This window comes from Oncorhynchus tshawytscha, linkage group LG26, assembly GCF_018296145.1.
Source record: "Oncorhynchus tshawytscha isolate Ot180627B linkage group LG26, Otsh_v2.0, whole genome shotgun sequence".
NCBI lineage: Eukaryota > Metazoa > Chordata > Actinopteri > Salmoniformes > Salmonidae > Oncorhynchus > Oncorhynchus tshawytscha.
This window is the reverse complement of record NC_056454.1, coordinates 27,037,483-27,058,123: the sequence shown is the minus strand read 5'-3', so window position 1 is coordinate 27,058,123 and position 20,641 is coordinate 27,037,483. Positions and strand designations below refer to the sequence as shown.

Sequence of the window (20,641 nt, the reverse complement as noted above, 5' to 3'; positions counted from 1 at the left end):
CTATACATTCTGCTGCATAAGTGACAAACCCAACAATACAAGAAATGGACAGTGTTTTCTCATATCAAAATAGAGTGATTTATTTGAGATATTGAGTGTGAATTCATTGTTTAGTCTTGGAAACAGATGACCATATCCTAGACTGGGGTAGGAGAGAGATCGCTGTCAGTCACAGCATTTTATTCCACACTGGGCTTCTCAACATGCCAAGATGGCCACCAACCACAGCCCGATTCTCAGTCTGACACAGACAATATTGGCTCTCAGCAAAAAAACATCAAAGCCGGATTATTTATATATAAAAAAAATGAAATAAAATGCTGGCCTTCCTCTTTCAGCACAAATCCAAACAAAAGCTGAGCCTACCTTCTGAAAAAGTGCTCTAAAAATGAGCTTGACTGAAAGACCTAAAAATGAGCTTGACTGAAAGAATGGACCAGAAAAAAAAGGCATTCTCAAAGTGGTGGCTTGTTAGTTTGAAAAGACTGTCACGTTAGACCACGATAAGTACAAGTAGACATACTGCACACAAAGCTAAATCCATCATACAGGCAAGTCAAATAAGTCCAATCTGACCAATTAGATCAGGCGGTGGCAATGTCGGGACCTCAACCCAACTCAACCAATCACAGCTTAGAAGCTACAGTAGGACTTCCATTTGACCAATCAGAGCCTGGTTGATCAGTCAGCGTGTAACCTGGGTTTCCACCAGAACGATCACCCTGCCAAACAAAGGAGTACTGTAAGAAAAGCTCAGTAGATGACTAGTGATGACACTTTGCTACTAAAGCAACATTAAGACAACACAATACAAATGTTCACAGCATCCTCTCCTTCTCAATCAGCATGCGCTCTGTCTGTTCTGATTTCCATTTCAATGGTTGTCATTAGGGCTGAATACAGACACGTCCTGTTTCATATCCCAGACCTGAGCCAGGGGTAACCCCGACAAAACAGGTAGAGCCTACAGAATGTAACATCCCATCTTTATCCCATTCATCATTACCCATGGTCCATTCAGTTACGTTGAGGCACAGATCTCCATGGCTTAAAATGTAAAGAGCCATCAATGAAATGACTACAGTCCACTTCAGCACCACCTGACTTAACACACCAACCTGATACACACATAATTGTCAGAATAAAATAACATACATGGTAACAAAAGAAACATCTATCTGACGTGCATTAAATTGAATCAGGGTCTTGTAACCGTATCAGCAAAGAAAAGATGTGATAGCTCAAGCCAGTATTGAGCGTCTAGAAGATTACGTTAAAGTGTACTGAATATAAACATATATACACAGTATATAAGTCTGTGTATTTTTCTAATTTACATATCTTTACATTCATTAAATGTACATCCAGAAGGGAGAATATATGCTTATAAACCACGCTTTTTGCATATTTTCTTTTTAAAGTGAATTAAATGTCATTCAAACTTAGAGAAGTTAAACTTGGCAGTTTGGTGATTTTGGTTGACCTTGATGTTATTAAATGCGAGCACAGAACTACCGCATAGCGGCACTTTTTTTTAAAACTCTGACTTTCAGAAGTCCGTTTGTGAAAAATCTGCAAGAAGTACTGTTTAAACAGGAACTATTCTCCACTGAGGACAATTTAAACATAACATAATTTGAGAATGCCAGTGCAGCAATAACAATGTCACTCTCCTCATGTCTCCCATATTGTTTCTCAACTCAGGACACCATAGGGCTAACATGTGCTTCGATAAGTTCTAAAACACAACCTTTCTGTCACAATTTCATGTCAAACACACCCAAAACACCGGTCTGTCTCTCCTCACACCTCTTCCTATACAAACCCTCTTCCTCATGATTCAGACCCTAGCCAGATAACAGCAGGGCCGCTAGGCACCTTTTAAAACATGGCTGAACAAAATAAATTGGATTTCGTCCAGTATGTTAATTAACCCAGGAAATGTTCTTTGTGGTCTTAAACAGGAGACACAAATCCACAAACTGAGGATTGCCTCTGCCATTAAGTAGTTTGTGGTTGTTAAAATGTCTCCTGTGTCCGCCCTATGAGGATGTCCTCCATGTTGCCAGGCCTGCTTTGAGCTATAAGAGTGTTTGCTGATGGCAGGGTCCAACTTCAAAGTCACTGCCAGGATGCTATTTTCTGAGATCAAGAACACATACCTGGAGGGCAAAGATAACATGATTAATAATACATATTATGCTTCGGATTATTTTGGTTCCTCTCCATGCACTTCTGAAAGCATTGGTCCCGAGACTAAAGCATTAGGGGCTTAGCTTTTATTCACTTTGGTTAAAAGGGATACTTTGGGATTTTGCAAATGAGGCAATTTATCTACTTCCCCAGTCAGATGAACTCGTAGATACCATTTTGATGTCTCTGCGTACAGTTTGAAGGAAGTTGCTAACTGGTGCTAGCACAATTGCTAACTACCGTTAGCACAATGACTTGAAGTCTATGGGTATCTGCTAGAATGCTAGTAGATGCTCATAGACTTCCAGTAATTGCGCTAACGCTAGTTAGCATTGGCTCACGAAACGAACTTTAACTTCCTTCATACTGGACACAAGAGACATAAAATGGTATCCACAAGTTAATCTGAATCTGGGGAAGTAGATAAAGAGCCTCATTGCCAAAATCCCAAAGTATCCCTTTAACATCTAGAAACGTGTGATTGACAGAGCAGCTCACAGATTACTGCACCTGTACATAGCCCACATATAATTTAGCCCAAACAACTACCTCTTTCCCTACTGTATTTATTTATTTTGCTCATTTTTTAAAATTTATTTTTATTTTGCTCCTTTGCACCCCATTATTTTTATTTCTACTTTGCACATTCTTCCACTGCAAATCTACCATTCCAGTGGTTTACTTGCTATATTGTATTTACTTTGCCACCATGGCCCTTTTTTTGCCTTTACCTCCCTTATCTCACCTCATTTGCTCACGTCGTATATAGACTTGTTTATACTGTATTATTGACTGTATGTTTGTTTTACTCCATGTATAACTCTGTGTCGTTGTATGTGTTGAACTGCTTTGCTTTATCTTGGCCAGGTCACAATTGTAAATGAGAACTTGTTCTCAACTTGCCTACCTGGTAAAATAAAGGTGAAATAAAATAAACAGTGCTTGCATAAATGAAAGAAAACAGATCATTACAAATGATATACAGCTCGAAACACAAATTATAATCCAACTCAACTAAAATATGACAACTTACTGATCCATCTGAAGCGCTAGCACCAACTTTGTCTCCTGTGCTGTTCCAACACACCTCGAAAATCCCTCCGGTCCCCCTGTAGCTATGCACCAAGGCTCCAGTCTGCAACCACAACACAACCAACTCTGGTGAGGACTGCTAGATGGCCATAGTTGCCTGCTCGACCTTACAACATCACTGATCTCACTGTCTGGGTAATGCATTGGGGCCAGGGGTTTTCCATGACCAAGTAACTAACTGTTGTAAGCTGCTATAACCTTTTTTAAGCTGTTATAATCTCCTGGGTGACTCACCATGGTGTTCCAGATGTGGACACACTTGTCGAAGGAGCCGCTGGCCAAGTGCTTCCCGTCAGGGCTGAAGGCCACACTGTAGACGGGCTCCTGGTGTTTGGTCAGGGTGTGGATACACACACCTCGCTCCACATCCCACAGACGCACAGTTGAGTCAAACGAGGCACTAAGGGGTACAACATAGCACATGGTCAGTTCTTCATCTACTAACTGCCATCTACAACATGCAAAGACATACTGTAACTGAAATACATGAAAGCTCTAACTTTAAGTTTATGTTAATATCAATAAGCTATCATTGGTCTTTCCATACGAATGTTAATTTACAGGGTTTGAAATGTAAGAAACATGTCAATAAGTTTGCTTTGGTGGTTGACACAAATTCTATTTCAAAATGCTGATTCACAGAGCCAAAACAAGATGTGTGATTTTGTAGGATCAGTGAAATGGTGATGGTGTGAATATCTGTCACCACAAAAGGAGAGACAGGATTGAAAGCAAGTGTTAATGAAAAGAGAAGCAGACTTTCATTAACACTTTCTCATCAAAATGTTATTATTAGGTAGTGTAAGTCAACCTGGCTAGGTTGCAAATCTCACTTTACAAAGACAAAGGAAAAGATGGAGATAAAAACTCAATTCAAAAAGAAGTTCGGAAAGAACCAAATAAATCACAGGATCAGACAGGAGCTGTATCTTGGTGTACAATAGCCACATTTACCTCAGATAACTATCAAGTTCCTCACAAGTCATAGCAGTAATGGCAGTTTTACATCAAGAATGAAATATAGACCCATCCCAGGGGATGCCAGTAGAGGTTGTAAATACCTCTGCTATTTGAACTGTAACATTTACACATGCATTCATGTCTGGGTCATCAGCTTTATGTCCCTCAACGACTGACAGTTATTAGACCTGGGAGGATGTCTGGGACACTTTTTGACAAGAGACCCTTTCACTGGCACACACACTGCCCATTTTCAACTAATAAATCACAACGTTGTCCCAAAACAAGCTTAGGAGCTGTGTGTGTGTGTCCCACCTAGCCAGCATGATGTTGGCGTTGGGGTTGCTGGTGCCTGGGCCGGTAGGGCTCCACTTGATAGTGTAGATCTCTTTACTGTGGGCCTGGAGGTCATGGACACATGAGTCCTGCTTCATACTCCAGATCTGGGGAAGAGCACAGCACACTTTAAACTCACTATGTAATCATTACATTCTTATAGACATATAGATCATGGTCATAGGAAAGAGGTGGAATTCATTGTGTGTCCAGAATCTTGCCTGAAGTAGCAGCACTGGCATTACCTTTAAAGTCATGTCATCAGAGCAGGAGGCTAGTAGCATCCCTGACGGGTCCCACTTAATAGCGTTGACTTCATTCTGAAACACACATGGGCAGATATCATGTAGACTCAGAGGACCAACACAAGACATCCTGCTCTTCCTACCACTAGTCACAAAATAATCTTGTTTACTTTGCAGAAGTACAAAAGTTGGGGAAAACACATTCAGTAGAGAAATCCTAAGTGTGACTATGTCCTCAGTAGTGTGAGATGTAGAGGTTAGAACACAGACGCTGTCTGTTTGTTTACCGTGTGGCCCTGGTAGGTCTTGAGCGGCCGGTCGCTGCCCAGTCGACACACGTGGATGCACATGTCTGTGCTGCAGGAGGCAAATGTTGTGTTGTTTTGCCAGTCCACGTCCAGGGCTGGAGCTGTGGGTAGGAGGCAACACACAGGGACAGGAGGGTTTGCAAAGGGTTAACTCACATCAGCCGGGAAGCTGAAGTCCTACATCTTTCTGTTCGGGACACAGGGGGCTTACCTGAGTGGAAGGGGAACTGCTGCTTAGCCTCTCCTGTGTGTGCGTCCCAAATGATTGTCGTCTGGAAAATGACAATAGATACATAGAAAATGCAGTACAAACTCTTGACAATTGGGGGGCAATGTTCCTTCTAAGCTGTGCACGTAGTTACCCCGGGACTGCCGCGTAGAAGAAATATCAGCCTGAGCATAGAAGCATGAGATTGAACTTCACTAAACCTTCTTGAGTTTTCCCCGTTAGTTAACACTATCAATGTTTCCCTTTACTATGGGAATTGTGATTGAACCAACTCAATACTAGCCACTTTCAATGCAACGTACCGAAACAAAACAAACTTCGCAAGACTTAGTATGAAAAACAAACTATGCAAGAGATTTTGTTTTAGGCAGAGAGCATCGGAGTAGGATTCTATTGCATTGACAGGCAGGACTCAGACCCGCACTCTACACAGACCGGTGCGCCATAACCAATCAGAGCTGCAGTAGGCCTATATGCCAATAGACCATTGCCATATATTGATTTGTACCATTCATTTTGAACTGGACTGTTTTACAGCATGAGTGGTCACAATTATTATGAGCTTGTTTTGAGATCAAAGTGAGAGCTGCATGTAGCCACGCGTGCATATTTCTTCATATTTTTTGCTGGTTGGTGAGTTATTAGTCCAGTTATAACTCATTTGTAGTAAGAAATGTGGGAGTGGTTGCTTCCTACAAGAGCACACAGCGTTAACATTTCTAGCCATCATAGAAAAGCGATTCAGGTAAAGAGCTTTTTTATATGTCTTAAAAGAGCCAGTGATGTATTTTGAGACAGGCTTAAATAAGCTAAGGAACCAATAGGCAGAGGGTAGCAGCATTTGTCTGTTATCTCTGTAATAACGGTATGGGACTAATAATGCATTTTATTTTGTAAAGTGGTTTCTTGCATCAAACACAACAAAATGTTGTCACCTCCTTATCTGAAGGACAAGTGGATAAACAGGTTAATGTCAAGCCCTGCATGTTTTTTTCAAAAGTCTCATGGAATGTAGGCCTACATAGAAAACACGGCAGCCAGGGTAGCCTAGTGGTTGGAGCATTGGACTAGTAACTGAAAGGTTGCAAGTTCAAATCCCCGAGCTGACAAGGTACAAATCTGTTGTTCTGCCCCTGAACAGGCAAGTTAACCCACTGTTCCTAGGCTGTCATTGAAAATAAGAATTTGTAGCTAACTGACTTGCCTGGTTAAATAAAGGTAAAAAGAAAAAACACCACACATTGGCTGCTACTGTAGGCTGAACGATAGAACAGCCATTTCCATGTTATGGGTTGCATTTTTTCCATTGTTTGATGGTAGGCCACTCTGGTAGGACTACATTATGATCAAATAGCCACAGTAGTCTACTTGGTGACTGTTAAAAAAGTAAATTACAGCGGGTACAGCCTCAGTGTTCATAGTAAACGCGCACAGAATTTTCACAACGTTCAAGTTAGAACTCATCAGAACTGAAATTTGCTCAGTGCCCAAAGACATTTGAAGGAACTTTGTTGGGCGGTATACAAAAAAATTCAGTCAGCATTCTTGAACTAATATTAATTGATTGCTACATGAGTGACATGATGCATTCAATCAAAAATACCTTATCTACACCAGCACTGAGGATACAGTTCCCTTTCTTGTTCCACTTCAGTGCAAATATGGGTCCTTTATGTTGGCCCAAGGTGCTCGCCAGATTACCTGTGAAAGACAAGAGTTTAATACATCTGCACAGATAACAGTATGATTCAGAATGGGCATTGGGCACGGTTGTTTAATTGAATTAAAAAAGCTACAAAACTCAGCATACCATCTTTTGTCCATATCCTTGCAAATCCATCATAGGATCCGGTTGCTAAGAGTGTCCCATCGCTCTGTGGGGTAAAACAGAACTGTTAGTGAACTGTCCTCAGTGTAGATGGCTTCTAATGTTCTGTTCCAGACCATTTCAGTCAAGTAAGAATAGATACAGTAGACGTGGATGGAATGGACCACTGAGAACTCACATTCCAGTCTAGTGAGGTGACGTCTTTGTTGCTGGGGACGTCCTGGCCCCCCTCCCTGATGCAGTGTTTGAGCACCAGCTGGGTGGGGCTGCTGTTACTGTTCTCAATAAGGTTCCAGATCCGGGCTGTCGAGTCTCCCGACCTAGACACAAACAGATAGAATATAGAAGAAAAATTCAATACATAGTGTGTGAGCGGCAGTGTGTGTGTCGCTCTAGCCTCCCAAGTCCCAGAGAAGCTCAACCCAGCACTGACCCAGTCCCTCCCCCTGCCACTCAAAACAAAGAGATGAAAGATCACTTCTTCCTCTATGACAACAAGCAGTTTCAACATTATTTTACTGTAATAGAGGAGAACTTAACCTTTGTAACGATACTCTTTTTATGTCTTCACTCCGGAAATTTAGAACAGAGCAGCAGGGAGTATAAATGAAAATGATAGTGGAAAATAGATGCTCAGTTTGTCGCGTGCAGAATTGCGGTACCACATACTCCTAGCAGCATTTTAGCCTCAGATGGTTACATGCTAGCTGTCTGTTTTATAAATGTGCCATGAGCATAAAAATTGGCAACTTGTTCTCATTCTGAGAAATAAGCATATTTTTTATCAATGTAGGCCACTTGATTTCAACATCTCAACAAAGTGAACCTTTTGTAGTTCACAAGTTTTAGAGATGGCCAGGAGGGTGTATTCATAACAGTTCAACTGTTCTACAGTACCTTGTTAGCAGGCAAAAATATCCAAGTTGGCTAGACTTGAAATATAAAGATTAGCTGGCTACTAATTAGCAGTGGGTTCGAGTCTGAAATATTGTTTAAGAGACCTGTGTTAGTTTTCATGGTTTTGGTTATATATTCATAGACAGACTTGAAAGCCAGATCAGTGATTATTGCAAAAAAAGCAGGTGAAACTATTTTGATAAAATAATTAGTCGGTTTTATGGTTGAAGGCTTATATTTGGTCTAGGTATAATTTTACAAGCCCCGAATTCATCAGATTATTCCAGACTGTTTGAAATGCAGTGTATTGACTATTAATTTTGTGCAACAAAGCTTATTTTGAGAAAATGTCAAACCATGTTTTATACATACATACATACATACATACATACATACATACAACACAATATATATATATATATATATATATATATATATATATATTACACACATACAGTATATATACACGCAAGATTTTGGACACACCTACTATTTTCTACATTGTAGAATTATAGCAGACATCAAACATATGAAAAAACACATATGGAATCATGTAGTAATCAAAAAAGTGTTAAACAAATGAACATGTATTTTATATTTGAGGCTCTTCAACGTAGCCACCCTTTGCCTTGATGACGACTTTGCACACTTTAATTCTCTCGACCAGCTTCATGAGGTAGTCACCTGGAATGCTTTCAATTAACAGGTCTTGTAAAAGTTAATGTGTGGAATGTCTTTCCTTTTTATTTAACTAGGCAAGTCAGTTAAGAACAAATTCTTATTTTCAATGACGGCCTAGGAACAGTGGGTTAACTGGCCTAGGAACAGTGGGTTAACTGCCTGTTCAGGGGCAGAACAACAGATTTGTACCTTGCCAGCTTGGGGATTTGAACGTGCAACCTTCCAATTACTAGTCCAACGCTCTAACCACTAGGCTACCCTACCACCCCTTCTTAATGCGTTTGAGCCAATCTGTTGTGTTGTGACGAGGTAGGGGTGGTATACAGAAGATAGCCCTATTTAGTAAAAGACCAAGTCCATATTATGGCAACAGCTCAAATAAGCAACAAAAAACGACAGTCCATCATTACTTCAAGACATGAAGGTCAGTCAATCTGGAAAATTTTGAGAACTTTGAAAGTTTCTTCAAGTGCAGTCACAGAAAACATGAAGTGCTATGATGAAACAGGCTCTAATGAGGACTTCCACAGGAAAGGAAGACCCAGAGTAACCTCTGCTGCTAAGGATACGTTCATTTGAGTTGAGTTAACTGCACCTCAGATGGCAGCCCAAATAAATTCTTCGGAGTTCAAGTAACAAACATCTCAACTAGAGGTCGACCGATTATGATTTTTCAACGCCGATACCGATTATTGGAGGATAAAGGTGAAATTTGTAGCAATGACAATTACAACAATACTGAATTAACACTTATTTTAACTTAATATAAAACATCAATAAAATCAATTTAGCCTCAAATAAATAATGAAACATGTTCAATTTGGTTTAAATAATGCAAAAACAAAGTGTTGGAGAAGAAAGTAATATGTGCCATGTAAAAAAGCTAACGTCTAAGTTCCTTGCTCAGAACATGATAACATATGAAAGTTGGTGGTTCCTTTTAACATGAGACTTCAATATTCCAAGGTAAGAGGTTTTAGGTTGTAGTTAATATAGTATTTATAGGACTATTTCTCTCTATACCATTTGTATTTCATATTCCTTTGACTATTGGATGTTCTTATAGGCACTATAGTATTGCCAGTGTAATTGTATAGCTTCCCCCCTCCTCGCCCCTACCTGGGCTCGAACCAGGAACACATTGACAACAGCCACACTCGAAGCATCGTTACCCATCGCTCCACAAAAGCCGCAGCGCAAGGGGAATAACTACTCCAAATCTAAAAGCGAGTGACATTTGAAACAGTATTAGCGCACACCCAGCTAACTAGCTAGCCATTTCACATTGGTTACACCAGCCATTAGGCTGATAGGCTAAGTCATAAACAGCGCTGTGCTTGCGAAGAGCTGCTGGCAAAACGCACAAAAGTGCTGTTTGAATGAATGATCATGGGCTTGCGCTCAGTCAGACTGCTCTATCAAATCAGACTTAATTATAACATAATAACACACAGAAATACGAGTCTTTGGTCATTAATATGATCGAATCCGGAAACTATCCTTTCGAAAACAAAATGTTTATTATTTCAATGAAATACAGAACCGTTCGGTATTTTATCTAACGGGTGGCATCCCTAAGTCTAAATATTCTTGTTACATTGCACAACCTTCAATGTATGTCATAATTATGTACAATTCTGGCAAATTAGTTCGCAATGAGCCAGGCAGCCCAAACTGTTGCATATACCCTGACTCTGCGTGCAATGAACGCAAGAGAAATGACACAATTTCACCTGGTTAACATTGCCTGCTAAACTGGAGTAGTAGTTATAACTAGTGATTATGATTGATTGTTTTTTATAAGATAAGTTTAATGCTAGCTAGCAATTTACCTTGGCTTCTACTGCATTCGCGTAACAGGCAGGCTACTCGTGGAGTGCAATGGTTAGAGCGTTGGACTAGTTAACTGTACGGTTGCAAGATTGGGACCCCTGAGCTGACAAGGTGAAAATCTGTCGTTCTGCCCCTGAACAAGGCAGTTAACCCACAGTTCCTAGGCAGTCATTGAAAATAAGAATGTGTTCTTAACTGACTTGCCTAGTTAAATAAAAGGTGTAAAAAATATTAAAAATGACCGATTTCCGATTGTTAGGAAAACTTGAAATCGGCCCTAATTAATCGGCCATTCCGATTAATCGGTCGACCTCTAATCTCAACAGCAACTGTTCAGAGGAGACTGAGTAAATCAAGCCTTCGTGGTCGAATTGCTGCAAATTAACCACTACTAAAGGACACCAATAAGAAAAAGCGACTTGCTTGGACCAAGAAACACGAACAATGGACATTAGACCGGTGGAAATCTGTCCTTTGGTCTGATGAGTCCAAATATAAGATTTTTGATTCCAACCGCCGTGTCTTTGTGAGACGCAGAGTAGGTGAATGGATGACCTCCACATGTGTGGTTTCCACCGCGAAGCATGGAGAAGGAGGTGTGATGGTGTGGGGGTCCTTTGCTGGTGACACTGTCTGTGATTTATTTCAAATTCAAGGCACACTTAACCAGTATGGCTAGCACAGCATTCTGCAGCGATACGCCATCCCATCAGGTTTGCGGTTAGTGGGACTATAATTTGTTTCTCAACAGGACAATTACCCAACACATCTCCAGGCTGAGTAAGGGCTATTTTACCAATAAGGAGAGTGATGGAGTTCTGCATCAGATGACCTGGCCTCCACAATCACCCAACCTAAATCCAATTGAGATGGTTTGGGATGAGTTGGACTGCAGAGTGAAGGAAAAGCAGTCGACAAGTGCTCAGCATATGTGGGAACTCCTTCAAGACTGTTGGAAAAGCATTCCAGGTGAAGTTGGTTGAGAGAATGCCAAGAGTGTGCAAAGCTGTCATCAAGGCAAAGGGTGGCTACTTTGAAGAATCTTAAATATATTTTGATTTTTTTAACACTTCTTTGGTTACTGCATGATTCCATATTTGTTTATTTCATAGTTTATGTCTTCACTATTATTGTACAATGTAGAAAATACAAAAAATAAGGAAACACCCATAAAATGATAAGGTATTTCCATACTTTTGATTGGTAATGTACAGTTGAAGTCGGAAGTTTACATACACTTAGGTTGGAGTCATTGAAACTCATTTTTCAACCACTCCACAAATTTCTTATAAAACAAACTATAGTTTTGGCAAGTCGGTTAGGACATCTACTGTGTGCATGACACAAGTAATTTTTTCAACAATTGTTTGAAGACATATTATTTCACTTATAATTCACTGTATCACAATTCCAGTGGGTCAGAAGTTTGCATACATTAAGTTGACTGTGCCTTTAAACAGCTTGGAAAATTCCAGAAAAATATGTCATTGCTTTAGAAGCTTCTGATAAGCTAATTGACATCATTTGAGTCAATTGGGGGTGTACCTGTGGATGTATTTCAAGGCCTAACTTCAAACTCAGTGCCTCTTTGCTTGACATCATGGGAAAATCAAAAGAAATCAGCCAAAAAATAATAATTGTAGATTCATCCTTCTGAGCAATTTCCAAACACCTGAAGATACCACGTTCATCTGTACAAACAATAGTACGCAAGTATAAACACCATGGGACCACACAGCCGTCATACCGCTCAGGAAGGAGACGCATTCTGTCTCCTAGAGATGAACGTACTTGGTGCGAAAAGTGCAAATCAATCCCAGAACAACTGCAAAGAACCTTGTGAAGATGCTGGAGGAAACAGGTACAAAATTATCTACATCCACAGTAAAACGAGTCCTATATCGACATAACCTGAAAGGCCGCTCAGCAAGGAAGAAGCCACTGCTCCAAAACCGCCATAAAAAAGCCAGACTACAGTTTGCAACTGCACATGGGGACGAAGATCGTACATTTTGGAGAAATGTCCTTTGGTCTGATGAAACAAAAATACAACTGTTTGGCCATAATGACCATTGTTATGTTTGGAGGAAAAAGGGGGAGGCTTGCAAGCCAAAGAACACCATCCCAACCGTTCAAGCACGGGGGTGGCAGCATCATGTTGTGGGTGTGCTTTGCTGCAGGAGGGTCTGGAGGAGGGTGAACTTCACAAAATAGATGGCATCATGAGGGAAGTAAAATTATGTGGATATATTGAAGCAACATCTCAAGACATCAGTTAAAGTTAAAGCTTGGTCGCAAACGGGTCTTCCAACTGGACAATGACCCCAAGCATACTTCCAAAGTTGTGGCAAAATGGCTTAAGGACAACTAAGTCAAGGTATTGGAGTGGCCATCACAAAGACCTGACCTCAATCCTATTGAAAATTGGTGGGCAGAACTGAAAAAGCGTGTGCGAGCAAGGAGACTTACAAACCTGACTCAGTTACACCAGCCCTGTCAGAAGGAATGGGCCAAAATTCACCCAACTTATAGTGGGAAGATTGTAGAAGGTTACCTGAAACGTTTGACCCAAATTAAACAATTTAAAGGCAATGCTACCAAATACTAATTGAGTTTATGTAAACTTCTGGAATGTGATGACAGAAATAAAAGCTGAAATAAATAATTCTCTCTATTATTCTGGCATTTCACATTCTTAAAATAAAGTGGTGATCCTAACTGACCTAAGAGAGGGAATTTTTACTAGGATTAAATGTCAGGAATTGTGAAAAACTGAGTTTAAATGTATTTGGCTAAACTGTATGTAAACTTCCGACTTTAACTGTATATAGATAGTGAATCGCCCATAAATGAGAAGAAAAAAATATATATATTTTTAGGCCATATCGCCCAGCCATACACCCACCCCTGACCCATCCTAGTGAGACTCACCCAGAGGCGAGCAGGTCACTGACAGGGTTCCAGGCACAGATGAACACCTCTGACTCATGGCCTCGGAGGACCGTGGCCTTGCTAGCTGGGATCTCCACGTCCACATCCATCTCCATGGGCTCACTCTGGTTATCTGTAATCAGATGAAACCCACCCTCTGTTAGACACATACAACTCCCAGTACCTACTGTACTATTCAGAATATCACATGGAAATGGAACCATATTTTCAGTCTTTCTATTCTAGTGCCATATTCAGCTTCAAAAACAAACTATCTATTAAGTGCGTTTGTGACAAACATTTGAGATGTTTAACCTCTCACCTTTCAAAATCATAACCATTCAAGATCAAATCATTTTAATTAGGCTAGTTCCAATACATTGCCTTGAAAAAGAAGAGTGTGAGATTTTTAAATAACTGTGTTATCTAAGATTTTCAATTACCGCATCAAACATACTTGTTGACCCAAAAGAATCAGAGGGAGCAATCTGTGCGGCGTCAAAGCACAACTATTCGGGGAGATGAACTAAGAGCTAATCCAGTAATCATCTTCGTATCCTGCCAGAAGTATTGATAAAATGTGTTTTTCTTCCAGACATGTTTTTGCTGCAGTGCAATCCTAAGGGGCTGCAGCGCAATCCTAAGGGCCTGCAGCGCAATCCTAAGGGCCTTCAGCGCAATCCTAAGGGCCTGCAGCGCAATCCTAAGGGCCTGCAGCGCAATCCTAAGGGCCTGCAGCGCACTCCTAAGGGCCTGCAGCGCAATCCTAAGGGCCTGCAGCGCAATCCTAAGGGCCTGCAGCGCAATCCTAAGGGCCTGCAGCGCAATCCTAAGGGCCTGCAGCGCAATCCTAAGGGCCTGCAGCGCAATCCTAAGGGCCTGCAGCGCAATCCTAAGGGCTGCAGCGCAATCCTAAGGGGCTGCAGCGCAATCCTAAGGGCTGCAGCGCAATCCTAAGGGCCTGCAGCGCAATCCTAAGGGCCTGCAGCGCAATCCTAAGGGCCTGCAGCGCAATCCTAAGGGGCTGCAGCGCAATCCTAAGGGGCTGCAGCGCAATCCTAAGGGGCTGCAGCGCAATCCTAAGGGGCTGCAGCGCAATCCTAAGGGGCTGCAGCGCAATCCTAAGGGGCTGCAGCGCAATCCTAAGGGGCTGCAGCGCAATCCTAAGGGCCTGCAGCGCAATCCTAAGGGGCTGCAGCGCAATCCTAAGGGCCTGCAGCGCAATCCTAAGGGCCTGCAGCGCAATCCTAAGGGCCTGCAGCGCAATCCTACGGGCCTGCAGCGCAATCCTAAGGGCCTGCAGCATCCCTGTCTGTTCAGACAAGTGTGAAAGAAAAATTACATATTTACCTGATTTGTTTGATATTAGTAGTTAGCAATTAATACTTAATAGGAGGAAATTTCTGTCCTGTTAGTGTCTGTGTTTTTATCGACCAGCCTCATTATTGCAATAATTAAATCGATATTAAATAAAGATGATTGTTTGAAGAAATTACCCAATCTCTCTCAGTACTGAATTTCCATGGCACAAGTAATCATTATTTACAGTAAGATAGTCTTTCCTGATGCTCTGCCACTCACCCACACATTAGACTTTAACTCCAGTGGGATCGGCTGACAAACATCCACAAAATCCGCTTCTCCCTAGTCTAATGCGTCACCTGACCCACACCTCTCTGGTTTCACTGGCTGAACTCTACAAGCATCTGAACAGTTAGGGAGGCACAATAAAAGGTAAATGCAGGCAGGGTCAAATTCACCAACACTTAATGCCATGTCACTAATGACCTCACATTTGGTGAAAACCACACTGTTCTGAAGTAACCCCCCCCCCACACACACACACACTCAAAGCTGTACTAGTACTGTGCTCAAATAAACCAATGTGATGTTGATCATGCTTGGGTTTGCTGATTTATGGAGATTCAGCTGTCTCACATAGTAAGTATCGAGATAATGTAGGAAAATATTATTTGCTAAGTTACGACACGAAAATACCAGCTAGCAACAGCTAAATGGCTCAGAGAGGAAGTAATTCTTACAGATTGTGTGTGTTCCGTTTTCCTCCCCGTTCACGGTGGCCTCTCCGTTCTTTGTTGCATTAAGTTGGTTGCTAGCGGCAACAACTGCCATGCTGCCGGCCGCCTGTTGCTGGGCTAGCTTGTCGCGGAAGGCCTGCTGCCGCGTCTGTACCACGTCCGGCATCACCGCGTCGATGAGTGACAGAGACTCGATGGGCCGCCCATCAAACACTGTGCCATCCTGCCAACATAACGCCAAACATGCCAGGGTTACACCATATTTCATTAAAGGTGGGATTTAATTTGTTTTCATTTACCAAGTACAATAGTGTATTGATTTTTGAATTTATTTTTGTATTGTTAACAATTTATGATTTTGATCAATTTACTTCACTGTACTTCACTATATTAGTGAAGGCAGTCTTATATAACCCCATTGATTTATATGGAGAGTGTGTGTTTGTTCTGACAGTGGTAGTCCAAGGTTGTATTCTCTAGGCAACAAACAATAGAAAACATATTGAAACAGGGAGGAACTATGTGGACTTTTACAATAAAAAAACACATTTTTGTGTTCTGTTGCAAAACATTTTGCTACGGTGTGCACTAATGAATGTGTCCCAAGGCAGCACCAGACAGCAGCCTGGACTGGAGCAGCTGGCCTCACCTCATTGATGCTGATCTCTGCCTCCACATACTGGAGGCCTTTCTGCAGGATGGAGATGAGGGCAGCAGGGGGCACTAGTGTTCCATTGATGTTGGACTGGCTGATGTGGCTCTCAATTCCAAAGGTGAACGCTGAGTGGGAGAAACCTGGAAACGAACACACAGAGAACACAGTCAGTACAATGACAACACCAGAGACCCTGCAACACAAACCTCTTACTCCTATATAAACATATCTACACTTTTTATGCCAATGTTATGCTATCAAAAAATACAAGTGAACGCAGACAGCGGAGCGAGTCAATTATCCGTACCAAGTATACTTTTTCAGTGTGATATATTTTGAAATGCCAGAGCTATCATGCGTTTCACCAATGACGGGCTTCAAAGAAAGCCCCAACAAAAGAGTAATAAAATACAGCGGCTAGGAACTCAATAATTCATTCACCCTGTGAAATACAGGTTAGCATGAATGGCATGAGAGACAGACACCGACATACAGGCAGACAGGCACAGACGGACAGTGTGTTCCAGGAAGTTTGGCAGTCATACATACCTGACTCCTGAAGATATCTGTAGACCAAGAAGTTAACTTCATCACTGGTTATACTCATCTTAGCCCACCTCGATGGAGGAGGTACTGTATCTTAGCCCACCTCGATGGAGGAGGTACTGTACGTAGTAAAGATGGACTCAGTCTAGGGAAGAGAGAGAGGAAGACATTGAGTTTTAGATTCATTACACAGCTAGCTACATAATTTCAGAAGACAACACGCTTCCCAACGAGTGGGACAATGTAGGTTACCGTTTTTCTTGGTAGGTCCCCAATCATCATAACCAAATGACTTGACAGCTACCTTGTCATCACATACAGAGATAAAGCAAGAACATAAATGTGTCTCTGTCCATGGTTAGAAGCGCACACACAAAGGAAAACCCAACTAACTCCCTCCATTAGTGTGGGCCCCCATTTGCCCATTGGCTGCACTTTTCGACCCACTGAGAATGGCAATGACCGGGTCACTTAGCCAGCGAATCCATCTCCACTGCACAGGCCAAGTATTCCCCCATCTCTCTATTGTGACATGACTGCGGCGTCCAATTCCATTAGTGACCTGGCCACTGATCTAGATGGATAGAAGCCTAATAAAGCATTACAGTGCATTGAATGCCTACTGCCGTTATCTAGTAAACTGTAGAGAGCTTAGCACATGGCGTAAGGATAATTACTGGTAAAGTTGGGGGACTTTCGCATCATTCTCTCTTTCTCAGATAACACTTTATTGGCGCCGACGTGAACAGTTCAACTTGGCATTCTTTCAAAACTACTGGGAGCTGAAGAAACACAACATAAAAACAGAACCCTTTAGAATCACAGCAATTGAGTTATTGTTCCCACTGATGAGCTAGCCTTCAGGCTAATGAGGGCTTCGCTACAATGGAATGATTCATCATTTTCCAACAATATATTAATGAATTGGCAGTACACAGTATATTGTGCATAATAGGGAAGGAAATACAAAGGTGAGACTGGGACTTTACTTTTGTAATTGAGAGAGAAAATTCTGAAACTGAAGGTGCAACCAAGTAAACATTATTTTGTATCAAAGCCCATGTATAGTTAAGAGTAGAGCTGAATCTCAAACTGAAGGCAAAGCAGAAAACAAATATTTGATATACCACACATAATGCAGTCAATACCATGTAGACAACCATACATTGTAAAATGCTTCCTATTCACATTGGCAGCGCCAATCATATTCAACATTTGACCAAATGAACCTCTGTACCTCTTCAAAAACTGCCAGTTATCAATCATAAACAACCCCACTAAAACAGTTAAGACTTCCTCGGAGATTAACAATACATTTGAACTTGATCCTAAACCTATCATTCAGAATGCTGAATCATAGATATTGTTATATTTTGTGCTTTCAGTCTGACTTGAGGGGTAGAACTGGACAAGAGGGACAAGCTTCTTTCCAGACCAGATACAGATTAGAGCCAGTCAGTAAGAAATGCAGGCCTCTCTAACCTCCATACCACACCACTCACAGAGCTCAACTCACTCCCAAGAGTCACCCTTTGGTAGCATAGCAACAAGCAGGAACCAGTTGCAAAATACACAGAGAATAGTGTTACGAGTGGGCCCTGTGCCAGCTGGGTCGAAAATGTTACCCAACATGAATAACACACGTCTTTCACCTTGGGATATTCTTTCACATGGACTCTCTGGCTTTATTGCACCGCCCAGCAGACATGCAGCGCTCAAATGAAATAACCCCCAATATTGGCTAAGTGTGAATGTTCACATTAATTTTCCTCCAAAAAAAAGAGATGGTGCTATGATTTGGAGCTGGTGTGAGAATCAATCTCACACTGAGACAGATTCCCCTTATGGCGTTCCATGAATACATAATCATACCACATGTTATTGAATGAGAACCATTGCTTGATTTAGAGTATCATAAAACCCAAAACGCAATACATTTAAATATGATCAATAACATATTATACATTTTAAAAAGTACAACATAAACACCAAAGCTGGAACAAGTCCCATTTTCCCTAGCATTCTAGCTAAGCCAAGCCATTGTGTAATAGTCTGGGTGGCCTGCAGAGCTCAATGCCAACCCACTAAACTGCTTCTCTTTGGGCTAATTAGATAACAAGCAGGGTCTGGCATATCTGTATCAAAGCTGTGAGACGCTGCTCCCATGGCCGCCACCCCCACAACAACTGGAAACATAATTATACTGAACAAAATATAAAACACAACATGCAACAATTTCAAAATGTTTACTGAGTTACAGTTCATCGAAATAAATCCGTCAATTTAAATAAATTAATCAGGCCCTAATCTATGGATGTCACATGACTGGGCAGGGACACAGCCATGGGTGGGCCTAGGAGTGCATAGGACCACCCACTGGGGAGCCAGGCCCAGCCAATCAGAATGAGTTTTTCCCCAGAAAAGGGCTTTATTACAGACAGAAATACTTCTCAGCATCCCCCATCCCCCTCCTCAGACAATCCCAAAGTTGAAAAAGCCGGATGTGAAGGTCCTGGGCTGGTGTGGTTACTCGCGGTCTGCGATTGTGAGACCAGTTGGATGTACTGCCAAATTCTCTAAAGCAACGTTGGAGGTGGCTTATGGTAGAGAAATTAACATAAAATTATGTTGGGACAGTCCTGCAGTCAACATGCCAATTGCATGCCCCCTCAAAACTTGAGACATCTGCACATTTTAGAGTGTCCTTTTATTGTCCTCAGCACACGGTGCTGAGGACAATGTGTAATGATTATGCCGTTTAATCAGCTTCTTGATATGCCACACCTGTCATGTGGATGGATTGGCGGCAGGGTAGCCTAGTGGTTAGAGCGTTGGACTGGTAACCGGAAGGTTGTAAGTTCACATCCCCGAGCTGACAAGGTACAAATCTGTCATTCTGCCCCTGAACAGGAAGTTAACCCACTGTTCCTAGGCCGTCATTGAAAATAAGAATTTGTTCTTAACTGACTTGCCTAGTTAAATAAAGGTAAAATAAAATATAAATCTTGGCAAAGGAGAAATGCTCCTAACAGGGATGTAAACACATTTGTGCACAACATTTGAGAGAAATAAGCTCTTTGTCTGTATTTGAAAATGTATCCGTTGGGTATCATAATTCTATGTAAACTGACTTAAGTATCAGCTATGATACACTATCATTGGAAGAACATATCTGCAAACCTAAAGTACATCTTTCGGTACACAATCTACATAGGCAATTCCAAAGTAACAGAATGAGACTGCAATTTTTCACTTTAAAAGAATGTCAAACAAAAGCCATTGATTGCAAAGTTAAACAAACCATACAACTCTATGCAATCGGGCAATTTCCTTACATTTTACAAAAACACATTTACTCAAGAACAGTGCAGATGCAAAGTTAGGTAACAGAATGATGGTAAAATCTTGCTCTGTTTTTTTATGAGACCAGGTTTTCCAAAAACTCTAAAATGTCTATTTCTGCAGAAAGAATGGGGTGTCAGCTATGATGACACCTTGAGTTTGAAAAAATCTATTTTGGGTATTGAACTACAGTATGTGAAGTGGGTGAAAACCCAGTAAAAGGGATAGCAACAGAATGACATGGGTCACTGATCTGTACTAGAGGTCGACCGATTAATCGGAATGGCCGATTAATTAGGGCCGATTTCAAGGTTTCGTAACAATCGGAAAACGGTATTTTTGGGCGCCGATTATTATTATTATTTATACCTTTATTTAACTAGGCAAGTCAGTTAAGAACACATTCTTATTTTCAATGACGGCCTAGGAACGGTGGGTTAACTGCCTCGTTCAGGGGCAGAACGACAGAGTTTCACATTGTCAGCTCGGGGGATCCAATCTGGCAACCTTACAGTTAACTAGTCCA

General features: G+C 41.5%; 1 protein-coding gene across 1 annotated transcript in view; it reads right to left on the bottom strand.

Moving 5' to 3' along the window:
- Positions 1-54: 54 nt before the first annotated feature.
- The window catches only part of LOC112225456 (F-box-like/WD repeat-containing protein TBL1X), a 33,092-nt gene continuing 12,505 nt past the window's right edge, over positions 55-20,641 (bottom strand). The window contains exons 2-15 of the mRNA XM_024389437.2: positions 16,777-16,918; positions 16,222-16,367; positions 15,576-15,795; positions 13,534-13,666; positions 7,370-7,511; positions 7,174-7,237; positions 6,967-7,064; positions 5,346-5,406; positions 5,114-5,235; positions 4,827-4,901; positions 4,561-4,688; positions 3,520-3,685; positions 3,227-3,328; positions 55-2,162 (exon numbers count right to left, since the gene is read on the bottom strand). Of these exons, the coding sequence (XP_024245205.1) occupies positions 2,136-2,162; positions 3,227-3,328; positions 3,520-3,685; positions 4,561-4,688; positions 4,827-4,901; positions 5,114-5,235; positions 5,346-5,406; positions 6,967-7,064; positions 7,174-7,237; positions 7,370-7,511; positions 13,534-13,666; positions 15,576-15,795; positions 16,222-16,367; positions 16,777-16,834 (1,542 nt within the window). The 5' untranslated portion in view covers positions 16,835-16,918 and the 3' untranslated portion in view covers positions 55-2,135. The remainder of the gene's footprint in view (positions 2,163-3,226; positions 3,329-3,519; positions 3,686-4,560; positions 4,689-4,826; positions 4,902-5,113; positions 5,236-5,345; positions 5,407-6,966; positions 7,065-7,173; positions 7,238-7,369; positions 7,512-13,533; positions 13,667-15,575; positions 15,796-16,221; positions 16,368-16,776; positions 16,919-20,641) is intronic.